This window comes from Oncorhynchus kisutch, linkage group LG6 (assembly GCF_002021735.2).
Source record: "Oncorhynchus kisutch isolate 150728-3 linkage group LG6, Okis_V2, whole genome shotgun sequence".
In the NCBI taxonomy this organism is placed as follows: Eukaryota; Metazoa; Chordata; class Actinopteri; order Salmoniformes; family Salmonidae; genus Oncorhynchus; species Oncorhynchus kisutch.
The window spans coordinates 15307981-15329138 of record NC_034179.2 but is presented as its reverse complement, the minus strand read 5'-3'; the positions used below and the strand labels follow the sequence as shown (position 1 = coordinate 15329138).

Below are 21158 nucleotides of genomic sequence, written 5' to 3'. Positions count from 1 at the left end.
ATGGTGTGTGGGTGGATAGTGTACTTTCACCACAATGGGCATAAAAGTGACTGATTTATCGCCACCCAGCCCTGTTCCAGGGGATAGGCATACTGTAAGTCTATCCATCAAGACACACTAAGCACGCCTGCTTTAAAAAGTCCTCCTATGATAATTACATTCTCTCTGTGTTTTCTCCCACGTGGCTGATACAAAAATCCTTCTGCAGGTTTGGAGAAAAACGCAATTAGCAGACCTGGGTTCAAATACTATTTCACATAATTTCAAATACTATATGCTAGCTGTGCTTGTTTGAGCTTGCCTGGTGCAACGGAACCAATAAAAAAGTCCTAAAACGTGTCACTCCAAACCCCGCCCAACTGACACTCCAGGCAGGCTGAAGCCAAACAGTCAATGTTTTTGAAAGATTTCAAGTACTATTTTAACCCAGGTGTGCCAATGAGGGGCTCTTTCAACCGTCAAGCCTCATAACACGAAACAGTCAATGCACACTCCATATCAGGTGTGGAACCGAACATTCAGTACAATAAAGGGGAAAATGCCATTACTTTCCAACAACATTTGTCACGTTTATTCCTGGAGGTGTCATAATTCACTCAAGCTACACTTTTTAAAGTGTTTTTTTCTAAGTGTCGCTAATGCACTTTACAGTCATCCATTTGACTTTATGTGTTGTAACTACGTCGTGTCAATGTGTGTGTGTTTTTTCAGTGTTGAGATATGCCTGTGTACTTACTGATAATCACCAGAGACGCAGACAGACACAGACGCTGCTGCTACACTTCTGGACCCCTTCACACATAACGGATGACTATCTTCTCTGAGTTACTCAGCACTCAGCAGCAACATCAATACACACACACGTTGTAAATACAGCTTGTTTTAACAGTACTAAATTAGGCTTTGTCGAAAAATATAATATGTGAAATATGACTGACAGTCAGAGTGTCAGCCTGTACTCCATTAAATCATAACGGGGCCCCAAATGGCACCCTTTTCTTTGTATATAGTGCACTACTTTTATCCAAAGCCCTATGGGCCCTGGTCAAAAAGAGTGCACTATAGTTGGTAACAGGGTGCCATTTGGGATGCAAACATATTATTCTACTGCTAAGGAGGAGTAAAATGGAGTGAGTAAATAGGTTCGTAGCTAGAAAAATTATGATTATTATTTATTTTAGAAGACCCGGTCCCCTGGCTGTGCTATTCCCATAGACATATGGCTATTCCACTCTGTACAGGTGTACTAGCACACAGCTAATGGGGAACGGAGAGGGCATGTGTTGAGGAGGTTTCGGGGTCTCTGGGAGTGAACGCAGGTAGTAATACAATTATAGACTACACTCAATTATAGACTACACTCAAATACAAACACCTATGAATACACGTACATGCACATTGAACACACACACACATACACACACACAAGCTTCTAACCTGCCAATAAGCTTGTGGGTGACTGTCAATCAATAGGTGATGGTCTACCAATCTACCCTTGGTATAGTACTGTAGCCCTCTTCCCCTTACATCTGGTTTCTTTGTAGTCAGGGGATAGAGAGGTAACTGAGTCTCTGTTGAACCAACGCACTGCTTCCATCTGTAGCCTTGATCACTGCTTAGCTTTGAGCTTATGAAGATGCCGATGGAAAACCTCTTCAGAAGGTCAGACTAACTCTTCCTCCCAGTCATGTTAACAAAGTAAGTATTTTGGTGAGCCTAACTTATAAATTATTGAGGTGCCTGCCCTCCTAGCTTGGCTTGGAGTGTTCAGATACTGTATGGAATACTCAGAGTTGAACAGCTGAGGGGAGAAGAGAAGAGAACAGAGCTGAAAGAAGAGGGTTACTTCAGTTCTGACCCACATTTGTCACTGGTTCAGCCTCTCTGACTGGCCTACCCAAAGGGAACCACTGGGGAGTGAAATGGAAGAGCTCAGAATGTCCCAGAAGAGCTGGGAGTTGGAGGGTGTCAACAAGACAAGATTATCCTAATATCTCTTCCCCTGTAACCGACTCTCCTAATATATCTTCCCCTCTGACCGATTCTTCGAATATCTCCTCGATCTAACCGATTATCGTAATATCTTTTCCCCTCTGACCGATTTTCGTAGCATCTCCTCCCCTCTGACCGATTATCCCATTACCAACTTCCTCACTCACCAACTACCTCGCCCTCCAACTACAACCTCACTCTCCAACTACTACCTTACTCTCCAACTACAACCTCACTCTCCAACTACTACCTCACTCTCCATATACTACCTCACGCTCCAACTACCTCACGCTCCAACTACCTCACTCTCCAACTACCGCAGGCTCCAACTACCTCACACTCCAACTACCTCACGCTCCAACTACCTCACGTTCCAACTACCTCACGTTCCAACTACCTCAGACCTCCAACTACCTCAGGCCTCAAACTACCTCAGACCTCCAACTACCTCAGGTCTCCAACTAGCCCTCTCTCTCCAACTACCTCATGCTTCCAACTACCTCATGCTTCCAACTACCTCACTCTCCCAACTACCTCATGCTTCCAACTACCTCAGGCCTCCAACTACCTCACTCTCCAACTACCTCACTCTCCAACTACCTCAGGCTCCAACTACCTCAGGTTCCAACTACCTCACTATCCAACTATCTCATGCATCCAACTACCTCACTCTCCAACTACCTCACTCTCCAACTACCTCAGCCTCCAACTAAGGTTTATGAAATGCAATAAGGAAACATTTCTATGGTTCTCCTATATTGCTACTTTTCTTCCACTACACCTCTCCTGACTGTAGCCATTATAAACTAAAGCCTGAATAAAAATGATTGAAAACAGATAGCAGGAACCTGCGATTCTTATCATGATGATTTGATGTTGCAGTTGGCTCAGATGACATGCATTGTCAATGCTGTAATCATTGCCAACAGTGGACAACAACAACAAAAACAACAGCTAACAACAGCCCTGTTTTTGTTGAACACATGTAGATTGATTCAGATTGACAGATTATTCAGAGCACTGCTCCACAGGTCTGTTATAGTGTTACAAAGGTTATTTTTAGAAACTACATCAACTGCTGCAACTGTCGTACTATAAGCTAGTACTGGACAGCTGTTGGGTGCATGGTAGCCAACGGCTGAATGGTAGCACACCTGTGCTATTTCCTTGTAAGCGTCCAAAATGGCACCCTATACCCTTCAGTGAACTATTTTTGACCAGAGCCCTCCTATGGGCCCTGTCCCTGGTCAAAAAATAATGGACTGAATAGGAAATAGGGAATAGGGTGCCATTTGGGATGCATACCCTGTCAAATGTCACAGCTGTGATTTGACCTGACAAACATGAGACGAAATTGAAAAGAATATTGCATATTGAGAAATAAATGCAAGTGTTGTTGTGAATGATGACTGTATGAATGTTAAACAACTGCAGCCTAATCTGTATCAGCAAGGTTGACTATTCTAGTTATTACAGCAAAGTAGGACTGAAGCTAAAAGAGGCTGAGAGAACAATTGGGCAACCTATAAAGAGAACCACCATGACAGATTTCTGGTCCAGTACCAACTCATCTACGATGATGACAGGGCTGTGTGATGAATGCGTCCATTTTGAAGGTGCCAGGCTTTTGAAGAATTTGGCCTTGAGCTAATACAGAATGGCCTGGGTCAGAACCAAAGTTAGATGAACTGCCGTTTTCTGTCAATTTCCTACTTAAATACTGCTCTCTGGATTAATAAATCTAGATTCATAACTGCCAGAGCCAGACTCAAGTTCACACAGTAAACATTTTTTTTTTTTAAATACGACCAGCGCTACCCGCCGCTACCTTTGTGTAACCTTGACTTCATAAGATCTCATTCATGGCTCGACTTCCCCAACACACATTTCATAAATGACAGTAAAGAAGAAATATGAGGGTGATTTATCCTCTCCTCGCTATCTGCTTTCCCCTTCCCTCATGCAGCCTCTGTGAGACGCCACCCTTCTCATGAATCATGATGGACAGTGGGCTTTGCAGGGAAATACCTACGCCACACAGACAGTTGCACCAAATTGATTTTATTCACTGGTTTATGTTCTTCACAAAACAAACAACCAGCTCATTGAAAAGTAATACATTCCGAAGAGGCAGGGAGCTGTGTGCTGCATATGAAGCACTGAAGCACCCGGTCAGTCAGTTTACTGGCCAAATATACATAATTTCCAAACCAGGAACATTTTTTTACTTGATTATTAATCTTATTGTCTGTGGAAATAGTGGAGGAGGGAGGTCATTGTCTGACTCTGAAGTCTAAGGTTCCAAATTGAACCCTACTCCATATTTTTGCCCAGAGCCCTACACTCTTAGATAAAAAGGTGCTATCTGGAATCTAAAATGGTTATTTGGCTGTCCACATAGGATAACCCTTTGAAGAACTATTTTGGTTGCAGGTAGAACCTTTTGGGGTTCAATGAAGAACCCTTTCCACAGAGGGTTCTACATGGAACCAAAAAGGTTGGGTTTTTTGGAACCCTTTTTTCTGAGAGTGTATGGGCAAAAGATCCGCATTATATAGGGGATAGAGTAGTATTTGGGATGTGGACAAAGTCTAATTTAGAGGCATAAAACGTTTCCCCACAGCCTCAATCACCAGCCAAACTCTCTGCTTGTTCCTAAACACCTTTGGGACACATACAGCTGACTCACAGCCAAAGAGGTCATCTCTTTCCACTGTTCCCTCCTGCCCCAGCTAGTTAACTGTATTTGATTCTTTATAGTCTTACTAAAAAGCCTACTGAAATCACACAGTAATGACTTATAGGAGAATACTGCATATTGTCAGTGTGAGTGTAGTCTGTACCCACAGGCGCTGTGTCTCTTTGGGCCCTGGTCATAAGTAGTGCACTACATAAGGATTAGGGCTCTGGTCAAAAGTAGTGCACTACATAAGGATTAGGGCTCTGGTCTAAAGTAGTGCACTACATAAGGAATAGGGCTCTGGTCTAAAGTAGTGCACTACATAAGGAATAAGGTGTCAATAGGCGCCATCATTCTAGCAAGACTAGTGTGTGTGACTCACTATCTGTGTACACACCCAGGGTAGGGGACTGAGGTGTCATGGTGTTATCTGCCATTAGGCCATGATTAGAAGGAGCGCTCCACTGACTCCAGATCAGCTGTGAGAGAAGATAAAAGCCCTGAGAGGACTGGTAATATGCCGAGTACCTCAGAAGAGAGAGAGAGAGAGAGAGAGAGAGAGAGAGAGAGAGAGAGAGAGAGAGAGAGAGAGAGAGAGAGAGAGAGAGAGAGAGAGAACAGAACAGCCTCAGTTCTTTGGGGCATGGACTCTACAATTTGTCAAAAGCATTCCACAGGGATGCTGGCCCATGTTGACTTCAATGCTTCCCACAGTTGTGTCAAGTTGGCTGGATGTCCTATGGATTGTGAACCATACTTGATTCACACGGGAAACTGTTGAGCATGAAAAACCCAGCAGTGTTGCAGTTATAGACACACACTGGTGCGCCTGGCACCTACTACTATAACCCATTCAAAGGCACTTAAATATGTTGTCTTTCCCATTCACCCTCTAAATGGAACACATACACAATCCATGTCTCAATTGTATCAAGGCTTAAGTCTCCTCCCCTTCATCTACACTGATTGATGTAGAATTGCGCCGGAGGGGATTGCTGATGTTTTACGTGCTCCTAATTAACCGCTAGTTTGTTCGTTTTTTTGGATTGTTTGTAACTTATTTTTTTACTTAACTTCTCTAGGGTAGGGGGCAGCATTTGGAATTTTGGATGAAAAGCATGCCCAAATTAAACTGCCTTCTACTCGGGCCCAGAAGATAGGATATGCATATAATTAGTAGATTTGGATAGAAAACACTAAAGTTTCCAAAACTGTTAAAATAATGTCTGTAAGCATAACAGAACTGATTTGGCAGGCAAAAACCTGAGAAAAATCCATTCAGGAAGTCCAAACACACCAAGACAGTCATTAAGAGGGCACGACAGCACCTTTTCCCCCTCAGGAGAAAGATTTGGCCCCAGATCCTCAAAAAGTTCTACATCTCCATCATTGAGAGTACTGGTTGCATCACTGCCTGGTATGGCAACTGCACAGCATGTGCACAGTAAGGCGTTACAGAGGGTAGTGTGTTCAGCCCAGTACCTAACTCGGGCCAAGCGTCCTGCCATCCAGGAATCTATATACTAGGAGGAAAGCCCAAACATTTTTCAGAGACTCCAGTCACCCAAGTCATAGACTGTTTTCTCTGCTACTGCACGGCAAGCGGTACCGGAGTGCAAAGTCCAAAAGGCCGACAAATGGACCAAAAGGCTCCTTAACAGCTTCTACCCCCAAGCCATAAGACTGCTGAACTCATCAAATGGCCACCAGACTATTTACATTAATACCCAACCCCATTTGTTTTGTACACTGTTACTACTCACTGTTTATTATCTGTGCATAGTCACTTCACCCCTACCTACATGTACAAATTACCTTGACTAACCTGTAGCCCGGCACATTGACTCAGTATCGGTACACCCTGTATATAGACTCGTTATTGTTATTATATTGTGTTACTTTTTATTATTTTTTACTTTAGTTTCTTTGGTAAATGTTTTCTTAACTCTTTCTTGAACTGCACTGTTGGTTAAGGGCTTGGAAGTAAGCATTTCACGGTAAGGTCTGCACGTTGTATTCGACACGTGATAAATAAAGGTTCATTTGATTTGATTTAACATGTGACATCAATAAGGGATCATATCTTTTATCTGGATTCACCTGGTCAGTCTATGTCATGGAAAGATTCAGTGGGGGAAAAAAGTATTTACTCAGCCACCAATTGTGCAAGTTCTCCCACTTAAAAAGATGAGAGAGGCCTGTAATTTTCATCATAGGTACATTTCAACTATGACAGACAAAATTAGGGAAAACAGTTTTGAAGTTTGCTAGAGAGCATGTGGATGATCCAGAAGAAGATTGGGAGAATGTCATATGGTCAGATGAAACCAAAATATAACTTTTTGGTAAAAACTCAAATCGTCGTGTTTGGAGGACAAAGAATGCTGAGTTGCATCCAAAGAACACCATACCTACTGTGAAGCATGGGGGTGGAAACATCATGCTTTGGGGCTGTTTTTCTGCAAAGGGACCAGGACGACTGATCCGTGTAAAGGAAAGAATGAATGGGGCCATGTATCGTGAGATTTTGAGTGAAAACCTCCTTCCATCAGCAAGGGCATTGAAGATGAAACGTGGCTGGGTCTTTCAGCATGACAATGATCCCAAACACACCGCCCGGGCAACGAAGGAGTGGCTTTCTAAGAAGCATTTCAAGGTCCTGGAGTGGCCTAGCCAGTCTCCAGATTTCAACCCCATATAAAATCTTTGGAGGGAGTTGAAAGTCTGTGTTGCCCAGCAACAGCCCCAAAACATCACTGCTTAGGGGAGATCTGCATAGAGGAATGGGCCAAAATACCAGCAACAGTGTGTGAAAACCTTGTGAAGACTTACAGAAAATGTTTGACCTCTGTCATTGCCAACAAAGGGTATAAAACAAAGTATTGAGATAAACTTTTGTTATTGACCAAATACTTATTTTCCACCATAATTTGCAAATAAATTCATTACAAATCCTACAATGTGATTTTCTGGATTTTTTTTCTCATTTTGTCTGTCATAGTTGAAGTGTACCTATGATGAAAATTACAGGCCACTCTCATCTTTTTAAGTGGGAGAACTTGCAGAATTGGTGGCTGATTAAATACTTTTTTGCCCCACTGTATACACGGGGTCATATTCAAATAACCAACTGAATTTGTGCATCAACCTAATTCAGTTTTCATGCCGTTTGAAAAAGAAACAATTCACGTAGCTGTGTGTTGGGCTCTTAATTGTAAAGGACTCTGTGTACACACATATAAAACAAGTTCAAATGAGTCACTAGGAGCGATCTATAAACAGTCAACTGTAGGTCTCCAGCTGAAAACTACTAAGGTTCTTCCTCCGGCTACAGTGACTACGGTGGCTGCCTCTCTCTCTCTCTCTCGTCTTGAGAGTTGGACCAAAGCGCTGCATAGCTCCGATTAAGCCTGATGCTCTCAGACCCTCAACCGATAAGAGGATAGCCTTGGAATAATTCAGGGATACTCTAATCTTTATACAATACACAGTATACTGTACAGTACCCCCCCCCCCCCCCCCCTCCTCCCCGTAAGGAGTATAGCCAGGGAAACCTTCAACTGATATTGGCGGTCAAGGTAAGATGCTCTCATGAGATGGACTCAGAATATTTTATAGATAGGCATCTACGCATGTAGGATGTTAATTTGAGCCAGTTTGCTACAGCAGGAAAATAGTCCTGCATTAATAGTAAATGTGAATTATCATGTGGATTATAATGAATTGAAATTTTTGTAGGGGTTGATACATTTCACATAGGGGAAAACCGAGTATTAAATGTCAAAGTTCTCCTGCAACAGGATGATCAAATTAAGATCCTACATCTGTATTTTTTCATCCAACCATGAGCAACATAAACAAGGAGACCTTAACCTGACTGTGGAGGGTAAGGGTGAGGGCAGACACTCTCATGAAATAGCCTCAGAATATATTAGGGATACGCATACTTACACAGCACGCAGGACAGCACAGCCTCACACACCACATAACTAGGTAGACCATAACCTGACATTGGAGGTCGAGGGCACACCCTCATCGAAAGTACAATATGCGATACCTACAAGAATGTAACCCACAATCTTGGCATTACCGGCACCATACTCTTACCAACGGAGCCGCAACGGACCGGAACCTGACATTGGAGGGCAGGCAGACCCTCTCATGAAAAGTACTACACTGACTTTGCAGACAAGCAGTTAGTGTTTGATGAGTCAGCAAGTTGTTTGATTATACATGCTGCCAACTGGCCAACAAATCAAATATCAAGTCCTGTTCTCCAAAGATACAGATGCATTGAAGCAGCTTGGAATACAGTGAACTGCACCAGCCAAGCATGATGTGAAAGGAGGAAACATATACTGCCGTGTTAGAATAGAAAAATGCAGTTATGTAATTGAGGTTTGACTTCTTAATAGGCTTAAATCAAAGTATTGAAAGATTATAATCACATTAAGTAAAAACAAAAATGTTTTTGGTGAAAAACAACTCAAAGTCAGCTAGGCAGCATCTGCAGATTTTAAAATATATACCCTTTGGTTTGCTGTCATTTGGTAACATATACATTATGAATAGTAGGTGGCAGGTAGCCTAGCGTTTAGAGCATTGGGCCAGTAATTGAAAGGTCACTGGTTTGAATACCTGAGCTGACAAGGTGAAACATCTGTTGATGTGGCAGTTAACCCTAATTTGCTCCAGAGGTGAGGGTACCACTATGGCTGACCATTTAAAAAAATATATGTATTTTCTCCAATGAGACTGTCTTGTCTCAACGCTACAACTCCCGTACAGGCTCAGGAGAGATGAAGGTCGAGAGCCATGCGTCCTACGAAACACAACCCAACCAAGCCGCACTGCTTCTTAACACAGCGCGCATCCAACCCGAAAGGCAGCCGCTGTCGGAGGAAACACCGTACACCTAGCGACCTGGTCACCGTGCACTGTGCTCAGCCAGCCACAGGAGTCACTATGAGACAAGGATATCCCTACTGGCAAAACCCTCCCTAACCCGGACGACGCTAGGCTGTGACAGAGCCTGGGCTCGAACCCAGAGTCTCTGGTGGCACAGCTAGCAATGTGATGCAGTGCCTTAGACTACTGTGCCACCCGGGAGGCTGTAAAACACATTTCACTACACCTATCTTGTAAATGTGACAATAAAAAAAAAACTGGAAAATGTCCCTTGACAATGCGTCTGAAACTCACACAGGACAGCCATTGTCTCTTTAAATGTGCTGTATATGTATTTATGTCACAGTTGTTCACCCTGACAGTGATGGTCTGTGTGTTTGCGTGTATGCGTGTATGCGTGTGTGTATGCGTGTGTGTGTGTGTGTGTGTGTGTGTGTGTGTGTGTGTGTGTGTGTGTGTGTGTGTGTGTGTGTGTGTGTGTGTGTGTGTGTGTGTATGCGTGTATGCGTGTGTGTATGCGTGTGTGTGTGTGTGTGTGTGTGTGTGTGTGTGTGTGTGTGTGTGTTTGTGTGTGTGTGTGTGTGTGTGTGTGTGTGTGTGTGTGTGTGTGTGTGTGTGTGTGTGTGTGTGTGTGTGTGTGTGTGTCTGGATAGAGAGAATCAGGCAGGGTCTTTGACACTGTGGCTCTAACCGTATCCCCGAACGGCACCTTGTTCCCTATATAATGCATTACTCTTGACCGGAGTCCTATGAGCCCTGGTCAAAAGTAGTGCACATTATATAGGGAATAGGGTGCCTTTTGGGATGCAAAGGACTCTGACTCAGGGATGCACTCAGAGTGGCAAGCAGCCAGGGGCGGACTGGCCATCTGGTATTTTGGGCATCAATGAAAAAATGGGCGGATGTTATAAATGCCAGGGCTGATTTCTGGTCCCAGTCCACCCCTGCAAGCAGTAAAGCAGTGGAGGGCCAGGGGCTTGCAAAATGTAAAGCCATCTGCTCAAATTACAATACATATGTATCTCATTACCAACCACCATACCCTTCTCTCTCTCAATGCTTATCTGTAGCTCTCTCTCTCTCTCTCTCTGCTTATCTGCAGCTCTCTACCTCTATATATCTCTCTCCCTACATCTCTCTCTTTACACTTTTATGTCTCTCTCCCTCTCTCTCTCTCTCTTTCTACCTCTGTCTCTCTTTCTCTCTCTATCTCTATATCTTTCTTTCTATCTCTCTTTAGCTCTCTCTTTCTCTCTTTCTACCTCTGTCTCTCTTTCTCTCTCTACATCTGTATCTTTCTTTCTCTCTCATCTCTCTCTCTATGTCTCACTCTCTCTCTCTCTCTCTCTCTCTCAATTCAATTCAATTTCAATTCAATTTAAGGGCTTTATTGACATGAGAAACATATGTTATCATTGCAAAAGCAAGTGAAGTAGATAATAAACAAAAGTGAAATAAACAAAACAAATAACAGTAAACATTACACTCACAGATGTTCCAAAATAATAAAGATATTTCAAATGTCATATTATGTGCAAATACTACAAAATATGGGTTGTATTTACAATGGTGTTTGCTCTTCACTGGTTGCCCTTTTCTTTTGGCAACAGGTCACAAATCTTGTTGCTGTGATGGCACACTGTGGTTTTTCACCCGATAGATATGGGAGTTTACCAAAATGTTGATTGTTTTCGAATTCTTTGTGGATCTGTGTAATCTGGGGCAAATATGTGTCTCTAATATCTAATACATTTGGCAGGAGATTAGGAAGTGCAGCTCAGTTTCCACTTATTTTTGTGCACAGTGAGCACAAAGCCTGTCATCTCATGAGAGCCAAGTCTGCCTATGGTGGCCTTTCTCAATAGCAAGGCTATGCTCACTGAGTCTGTACATATTCAAAGCTTTTCTTAAGTTTGGGTCAGTGACAGTGGTCAGGTATTCTACCACTGTGTACTCTCTGTTTAGGGCCAAAAAGCATTCTAGTTTGTACAGTTTTTTTATTAATTATTTCCAATGTGACAAGTAATTATCTTTTTGTTTTCTTGTGACTTGGTTGGGTCTAATTGTGAAATAAAATTGTAGACCTCCACAAGTATGATTCATCCTTTGGAGGAATTTCCAAATGCCTGAATGTACATCGTTCATCTGTACAAACAATAGTACGCAAGTATAAACACCATGGGACCACGCAGCCGTCATAGGAAGGAGACGCGTTCTGTCTCCTAGAGATGAACGTACTTTGGTGTGAAACGTGCAAATCAATTCCAGAACAACAGCAAAGGACCTTGTGACGATACTGGAGGAAACAGGTACAAAAGTATCTATATCCACAGTAAAACGAGTCCTATATCGACATAACCTGAAAGGCCGCTCAGCAAGGAGGAAGCCACTGCTCCAAAACTGCCATTAAAAAGCCAGACTACGGTTTGCAACTGCACATGGGGACAAAGATCGTACTTTTTGGAGAAATGTCCTCTGGTCTGATGAATCAAAAATAGAACTGTTTGGCCATAATGACCATAGTTATGTTTGGAGGAGAAATGGGGAAGCTTGCAGGCTGAAGAACATCATCCCAACCATGAATGCCTACAAACCTGACTCAGTTACACCAGCTCTGTCGGGAGGAATGGGCCAAACTTGTTGTGGGAAGCTTGTGGAAGGCTACCCGAAACATTTCACCCAAGTTAAACTATTTAAAGGCAATGCTACTACATACTAATTGAGTGTATGTTAACTTGTGACCCACTGGGAATGTGATGAAAGAAATAAAAGTTTAAATAAATCATTCTTCTACTATTATTCTGACATTTTGCATTCTTAAAATATAGTGGTGATGACATAAGACAGGGAGATTTTACCAGAATTAAATGTCAGGAATTGTGAAAACCTGAGTTTAAATGTATTTGGCTAAGGTGTATTTAAACTTCAGACTTCAACTGAATATATGTTGAAGAGGTTGGGGCTTAAGCTGCACCCCTGTCGCACCCCACGGACCTTTGGAATTTTTTTAAACGTTTTTTTACAATTTTAACCGCACTTTTGTTGTTTGTGTTCATGGATTTTATAATGTTGTATGTTTTTCCCCCAACACCATTTTCCATCAATTTGTATAGCAGATCCTCATTTTTTTTTAAATCAACAAAGCATGAGAACACTTTCCCTTTTTTTTCTTTTTTTTGTCAGTTAGGGTGTGCAGGGTGAATACATGGTCTGTCATATGATAATTTAGTAAAAAGCCAATTTGACATTTGCTCAGTACATTGTTTTCACTGAGGAAATGTATGAGTCTGCTGTTAATGATATTGCAGAGGATTTTCCCAGGGTTGCTGTTGAAGCATATCCCACGGTAGTTTTTTTAATTCAAATTTGTCTCCACTTCTGTGGATTGGGGTGATCAGTCCTTGGTTCTAAATATTGGGGACGATGCCAGAGCTAAGGATGATGTTAAAGTTTTTAAGTATAGCCAATTGGAATTTGTGGTCTGCATATTTTATAATTTCATTGAGGATACCATCAACACCACATGCATTTTGGGGTTGGAGGGTTTGTATTTTGTCCTGTAGTTCATTCAATGTAATTGGAGAATCCAGTGGGTTCTGGTATTCCTTAATAGATGATTCTAAGATTTGTATTTGATCAGGTATATGTTTTTGCTGTTTGAACTTTGTTATAGGGCCAAAAAGATTGGAGAAGTGGTTTACTCATACATTTCCATTTTGGATAGATAACTCTTGGTGTTGTTGTTTGTTTGGTGTTTTCCAATGTTCCCAGAAGAAGTTAGAGTCTATGGATTCTTCAATTACATTGAGCGGATTTCTGACGTGCTGTTTCTTCTTTTTCCATAGTGCATTTCTGTAATGTTTTAGTAATTCACAATAGTGAAGGCGTAGACTCAAGTTTTCTGGGTCTTCATGTTTTTGGTTGGATAGGTTTCTCAATTTCTTTCATAGGCTTTTTGCATTCTTCATCAAACCATTTGTCATTGTTGTTCATTTTCTTCGGTTTTCTGTTTGAAATGTTTAGATTAGCTAGGGAAGCTGAGCGGTCAAATATACTGTTTAGGTTTTCTACTGCCAAGTTTACACCTTCACTCTTACAATGTTTTGTCCAGGAAGTTGTCTAAAAAGGGATTGAATTTGTTGTGCATAATTGTTTTTTGGTATGTTTCCACACTACTTTCCTTCCATCTATCGCATTTGTTAATATTATTCAGTTCCTTTGGCTTTGATGCCTCATGATTGAGAATTGCTCTGTTCAAGGAGACTGTGATTATGCTGTGATCTGATAAGGGTGTCATTGGGCTGACTGTGAACGCTCTGAGAGACTATGGGTTGAGGTCAGTGATAAAGTAGTCTACAGTACTACTGACAAGAGATGAGCTATAGTAGGAGTCCACTCAAAGCCTACCATGGAGAAATGTCACATGAACAAGTGTACAATAATGCTTTGTTACTGATCCGATATGGTGATTTATCTGAACTGAACACACTGTCCTCTCTCATCAAATCATGTTGCAGTGTTCTGCTCCTCTAAACAAGAGCGTCATTTATTTACAGCGGCTCCTAAGAACACTAGAATGCTGGAAGCAACTCTTGTTCCTTCCAGGTTTATAACTTCTGACCCTGACTCTGGGGGGTGAAATCAACCATAGTGTCACGCCCTGGTCTTAGTATTTTGTGTTTTCTTTATTATTTTGGTCAGGCCAGGGTGTGACATGGGTTATTTATGTGGTGTGTTTTGTCTAGGTTTTTTTTGTAGGTTATGGATTGTGGTTAGTGGGGTTGTCTAGAAAAGTCTATGGTTGTCTGGAGTGGTTCTAAATCAGAGGCAGGTGTTTATCGTTGTCTCTGATTGGGAACCATATTTAGGCAGCCATATTCTTTGAGTGTTCTGTGTTTGTTTGCACCAGATAGGGCTGTTTCGGTTTGTCACGTTACGTTTAGTGTTTTTTATTGTTCGTGTTTATCTTTAATTAAAGATGTATCGAAATAACCACGCTGCAGTTTGGTCCTCCTCTCTTTCGACACAAGAAAACCGTAACACATAGGCGTTCTCCTTTCCTCTCTCCTTGTGTTAAATATGAAAAAGAGAGCTATTGAATGAATGACGAATTTTTAAAAAAAATGGTGTAAAATTGCCAGTTGGCAACCCATCCCTTATGGGATTAATTGACACACATTACAATAGTTCACTGATAATTTAGTGATAATTCTTCTTCCAGTGTTCTCTGCAGTGCGTATCGCATAAAGAGGGAAAAGTATATATTAATAGTAAATAATCTATAATTAATATAATATAATATAAACTAATTATATCCCTGGAGCAGTAAACATATATATATATATATATATATACAGTCGTGGCCAAAAGTTTTGAGAATGACACAAATATTCATTTTCACAAAGTCTGCTGCCTCAGTTTAAATTATGGCAATTTGCATATACTCCAGAATGTTATGACGAGTGATCAGATGAATTGCAATTAATTGCAAAGTCCCTCTTTGCCATGCAAATGAACTGAATCTCCAAAAAACATTTCCACTGCATTTCAGCCCTGCCACAAAAGGACCAGCTGACATCATGTCAGTGATTCTCTCGTTAACACAGGTGTGAGTGTTGACGAGAACAAGGCTGGAGATCACTCTGTCATGCTGATTGAGTTTGAATAACAGACTGGAAGCTTAAAAGGAGGGTGGTGCTTGGAATCATTGTTCTTCCTCTGTCAACCATGGTTACCTGCAAGGAAACACGTGCCTTCATCATTGCTTTGCACAAAAAGGGCTTCACAGGCAAGGATATTGCTGCCAGTAAGATTGCACCTAAATCAACAATTTATTGGATCATCAAGAATTTCAAGGAGAGCGGTTCATTTGTTGTGAAGAAGACTTCAGGGCGCCCAAGAAAGTCCAGCAAGCGCCAGGACCGCCTCCTAAAGTTGATTCAACTGCAGGATCAGGACACCACCAGTACAGAGCTTGCTCAGGAATGGCAGCAGGCAGGTGTGAGTGCATCTGCATGCACAGTGATGTGCATGCACAGTATTGTGAAGACTTTTGGAGGATGGCCTGGTGTCAAGAAGGGCAGCAAAGAAGCCACTTCTCTCCAGGAAAACCATCAGGGACAGACTGATATTCTGCAAAAGGTACAGGGATTGGATTGCTGACGACTGGGGTAAAGTCATTTTCTCTGATGAATCCCCTTTCCGATTGTTTGGGGCATCCGGAAAAAAGCTTGTCCAGAGAAGACACGGTGAGCACTACCATCAGTCCTGTGTCTTGCCAACAGTAAAGCATCCTGAGACCATTCATGTGTGGGGTTGCTTCTCAGGCAAGGGAGTGGGCTCACTCACAATTTTGCCTAAGAACACAGCCATGAATAAAGAATGGTACCAACACATCCTCCGAGAGCAACTTCTCCCAACCATCCAGGAGCAGTTTGGTGACAAACAATGCCTTTTCCAGCATGATGGAGCACCTTGCCAAAAGGCAAAAGTGATAACTAAGTGGCTTGGGGAACAAAACATCGATATGTTGGGTCCATGGCCAGGAAACCTCCCAGACCTCAATCCCATTGAGAACTTGTGGTCAATCCTCAAGAGGCGGGTGGACAAACAAAACCCCACACATTCTGAAAAACTCCAAGCATTGAAAGTAATATTTCTGTCATTCTCAAAACTTTTGGCCACGACTGTACATATGCAGCATGTGACAGAGCTGCAGGAATTGTGACCCGTTTTGTTGGTTATATTGTCATAGTTAGTGGGGCATATGGGGGAGGGAATTCTGTCACCTCCAGGTAGGTGTTTGTCCCCCTGTGTGCTGAGGGTGTCAGGTTCTTGTCCAGTTCTGGCATGTAGGTAGCCACAGACTAGTACATGTCCCTGGGCCTGGAAATGATTGATTTCCCCCTCCAGGATGGGGAAGCTGTCTTCATTAAAGTATGGGGATTCCAGTGGGGGGGATATAGGTAGCACGCAGGATGACATTTTTCTCTGTTGAAATAATTTCCTTTTGAATTTCTAGCCAAATGTAAAACGTTCCTGCTTTGATCAATTTAATAGAGTTGAGTCTGCTGTATACCAAATTAAAAATTAGTCTATTCCCTGTTTCACACCTGGTAGTTTGGTGGATGGGACTACCAGCTCTCTATAACCTAGAGGGAAACCAGTGGGTCCATCTCCTCTATACCTCCCTCTCTCTACCTCTATATATATGTTTCTCTTTCTCTCTCTCTACCTCTGTCTCTATCTCTATGTCTCTCTCTCCCTCCATGTCTCTCGCTCTCTCTCTCTCTCCCTCTGTCTCTCTCGCTCTCTCTCCCTACATCTTTCTCTCTCCCTCTGCCTCTTTATCTCTCTCTCTCTACCTCTCTCTACCTCTCTGACTCTCTCTCAATCTACCTCTGTCTCTTCCTCTCTGTATCTTCCTTTCTGTCTCTTCCCCTCTGTCTCTCTCTCCACCTCTATCTCTCGCTACCTCTATGACTCTCTAAAAGGTCCTCAGTGATGTCACCATTGCCCTTGATTCTAAGCAATGTTGTGCTGCTATTTTTATTGACAAGCCCAAAGCTTTTGATACAGCAGACCATTCCATTCTTGTGAGCCGGCTAAGGAGTATTGATGTCTCTGAGGGGTCTTTGGCTGGTTTGCTAACTATCTCTCTCAAAGAGCACAGTGTATAATGTCAGAACATCTGCTATCTCAGCCACTATCTGTCACCAAGGGTGTACCTCAAGGCTCGATCCTAGGCCCCACGCTCTTTTCAATTTACATCTACAACATAGCTCAGGCAGTAGGAAGCTCTCTCATCCATTTATATGCAGATGATACAGTCAGCTGGCCCCTCCCTGGATGTTGTGTTAAACACTCTACAACAAAGCTTTCTTAGTGTCCAACAAGCTTTCTCTGCCCTTAACCTTGTTCTGAACACCTCCAAAACAAAGGTCATATGGTTTGGTAAGAAGAATGCCCCTCTCCCCACAGGTGTGATTACTACCTCTGAGGGTTTAGAGCTTGAGGTAGTCACCTCATATAAGTACTTGGGAGTATGGCTAGACGGTACACTGTCTTTCTCTCAGCACATATCAAAGCTGCAGGTCACCCATCTTTTCAGTTCGCCTCTTTATCTCTCTCTCTCTACCTCTCTCTACCTCTCTGACTCTCTCTCAATCTACCTCTGTCTCTTCCTCTCTGTATCTTCCTTTCTGTCTCTTCCCCTCTGTCTCTCTCTCCACCTCTATCTCTCGCTACCTCTATGACTCTCTAAAAGGTCCTCAGTGATGTCACCATTGCCCTTGATTCTAAGCAATGTTGTGCTGCTATTTTTATTGACAAGCCCAAAGCTTTTGATACAGCAGACCATTCCATTCTTGTGAGCCGGCTAAGGAGTATTGATGTCTCTGAGGGGTCTTTGGCTGGTTTGCTAACTATCTCTCTCAAAGAGCACAGTGTATAATGTCAGAACATCTGCTATCTCAGCCACTATCTGTCACCAAGGGTGTACCTCAAGGCTCGATCCTAGGCCCCACGCTCTTTTCAATTTACATCTACAACATAGCTCAGGCAGTAGGAAGCTCTCTCATCCATTTATATGCAGATGATACAGTCAGCTGGCCCCTCCCTGGATGTTGTGTTAAACACTCTACAACAAAGCTTTCTTAGTGTCCAACAAGCTTTCTCTGCCCTTAACCTTGTTCTGAACACCTCCAAAACAAAGGTCATATGGTTTGGTAAGAAGAATGCCCCTCTCCCCACAGGTGTGATTACTACCTCTGAGGGTTTAGAGCTTGAGGTAGTCACCTCATATAAGTACTTGGGAGTATGGCTAGACGGTACACTGTCTTTCTCTCAGCACATATCAAAGCTGCAGGTCACCCATCTTTTCAGTTCGCTGCAGCTAGCGACTGGAACGAGCTGCAACAAACACAGGACAGTTTTATCTCAATCTCTTCATTCAAAGACTCAATCATGGACACTCTTACTGACAGTTGTGGCTGCTTTGCATTATGTATTGTTGTGTCTACCTTCTTGCCCTTAGTGCTGTTGTCTGTGCCCAATAATGTTTGTACAATGTTTTGTGCTGCTACCATGTTGTGCTGCTGCCATGTTGTGTTGCTACCATGTTGTGTTGTCATGTGTTGCTGCCTGTCACGCCCTGGTCTTAGTATTTTGTGTTTTCTTTATTATTTGTTCAGGCCAGGGTGTGACATGGGTTATTGTGTTGTCGTATTGGGGGTGTTTGTAGTATTTGGGATCGCAGCTGATTAGGGGTGTTGTATAGGCTTGGCTGCCTGAGGCGGTTCTCAATCAGCTGTCAGGTGATTCTCGTTGCCTCTGATTGGGAACCGTATTTAGGTAGCCTGAGTTTCGCTTTGTCTTGTGTGGGTGATTGTTCCTGTCTCTGTGTAGTTTCACCAGATAGGCTGTAATTAGGTTTCACGTTGCGTTTGTTGTTTTTGTATTTATTAGTTATTTTCATGTATCGCACTTTTCTTCATTAAAGACATGAGTAACCACCACGCTGCATTTCGGTCCGACTCTCTCTCAACAAACGAAGAACGCCATTACACTGCCATGCTATGTTGTTGTCTTAGGTCTCTCTTTATGTAATGTTGTGTTGTTACTCTTGTCATGATGTGTGTTGTGTCCTATATTTTATTTTATTTATTTTTATTTTTAATCCCAGCCCCTGTCCCCGCAGGCCTTTTGCCTTTTGGGAAGCCTTCATTGTAAATACAAATGTGTTCTTAACTCACTTGCCTAGTTAAATAAAGGTTAAATAAAAATATATTTAAATGTTTCTCTCTACCTCTCTCTACCTCTACAACTCTCTCTCTCTCTACATCTCTCTCTACCTCTCGCTCTCTCTTTCAGCCTCTTCCTCTCTGGCTCTCTCTATATATACACTTCTGTCTCTCTCTTCATGTTGTACACACACACACGCTCACGCACATACAAACACACACACACGCACACGCACACATACACACACACACCATAAATAGACAGGTGCCATGTTAGTTGAAGAGAGATCACATGGTGTTGCCTGTAGGCACAGCATGCAAAATGACTTTGAATTAAAACTTGTTTTACATTTATTTCTCTAAATTTACAGTAACTGAGAGACCATTCCATTACCCCACCTTTCATCTACAATTATCTGTGAAATTGTAATATTGTGTTTTCTTGCCATTTGCCAGCTGTAACCTATGTCCATTGGTCCTGTAATGCATTATGATTGCCTGCAAAACGTACCTGCAGAATCGAAGCATCAACCATGGCTACACTGATGATCAGTGGGGTTAATTTACACACACACACACACACACACACACACACATATATATACACACACATACCATTCCGTGGGAACCCGATGAAATTAAGCTTGTTCAGGAGATTACGCAGTATGTGGGAAATTAAGAAAAGAACACATGCATTGTCCTTTTGAACATTGGTTAATGCAACCTATGATCGACTATATACGCAGTGGCCAAGCTTCTAATAGGCTACTCTTTATAATACTGTATCTTCAAGTGCATAATTGTATCATTTGTCGAATTTGGTGTAGCAAATACATATTTGCGGGGACAAGCACTGATACCATAACCATTACACTTAACCGCAGGGTTATAACCTAATAATAACAGCTGCTAAAAATATATTACACTGATTTTCCGTGCACTGCAAACTCTGACAGCTCAATGCATGTTTCCTTTTGACACGCTGGATGGGCTTGCTGCGCATTTCTGTCAAGTCAGAACATCATCATGCATGGCGGGTGTCCACATGGCTAAAGGGAAAGCTCTGTTTAATCCATAACAGGCAAAATAATACTCTGAAAAACATATTCAACCACTCGGCGCAAAAGGTTTAACACATTAACTTCAACGCCCAAACGAATACACATCAATAATGTCACCGCTGACTGTGGTAATTTGTCAACAAAAAGTTGCCTAAAGGTTTATATCCCCATACTACAAGTAACAAATAAACCACTCTATTAAATCACTCAGATTATATAGAAAGCAGAGAAAAAAACTTGTTTTAATAAACGCAATACAGCAAATTCCACGCCATCCCTCTCCGCTTAAGTTGCAGGAATCTTGTTGTGTGTGCTCACCTTTACCAATTGCCCCATGTGAACACCAGAGAAGGACGGCGAGCTGTAAAATCATTCCACTGTGTCTTCTGGTCCTCAAATCCATGTTCAAAACGAAATGATGCTGCCGGAGGAGAGCGACCATTCCTGTCCTCCTCTAGCTCGGTAAATAATGTGCCTCTCTCTGTGCTGCCTGCCTGTGCGTCCGCTCTGTGAAGCGCTCTGCTCACGCCATGCGACTGGTTCCGACTCGAGGAGGAACAGTTGAGAGAGAGCTGAGAGAGAAATAGACACACCTCTACAGCCCAGCCTCTGATCAGTATCACATATTTTAAAGTGCTCATTATTAAGCACAGACTTCAAAACCAATAAACTATACAAATTCTTGGACTTAATGTTGTCTGCTATCAACTAACATTTTTTAACATTTAGTCTGTTTCATGATTAGTTTAACTCTATATAGTTATTTGTGAGAAGGGT

The 21158-nt window shown here is 42.3% G+C and overlaps 1 protein-coding gene across 2 annotated transcripts in view; it reads right to left on the bottom strand.

Annotated features, from left to right (window-relative positions):
* cntnap3 (contactin associated protein family member 3) overlaps nucleotides 1–20930 on the bottom strand; it is a 216530-nt gene extending 195600 nt beyond the window's left edge. For both annotated transcript variants that reach the window (XM_020484881.2, XM_031826267.1), the window contains exon 1: nucleotides 20700–20930. In XM_020484881.2, coding sequence (XP_020340470.1) covers nucleotides 20700–20823 — 124 coding nt within the window. In that variant the 5' untranslated portion in view covers nucleotides 20824–20930. The remainder of the gene's footprint in view (nucleotides 1–20699) is intronic.
* Nucleotides 20931–21158: the final 228 nt, after the last annotated feature.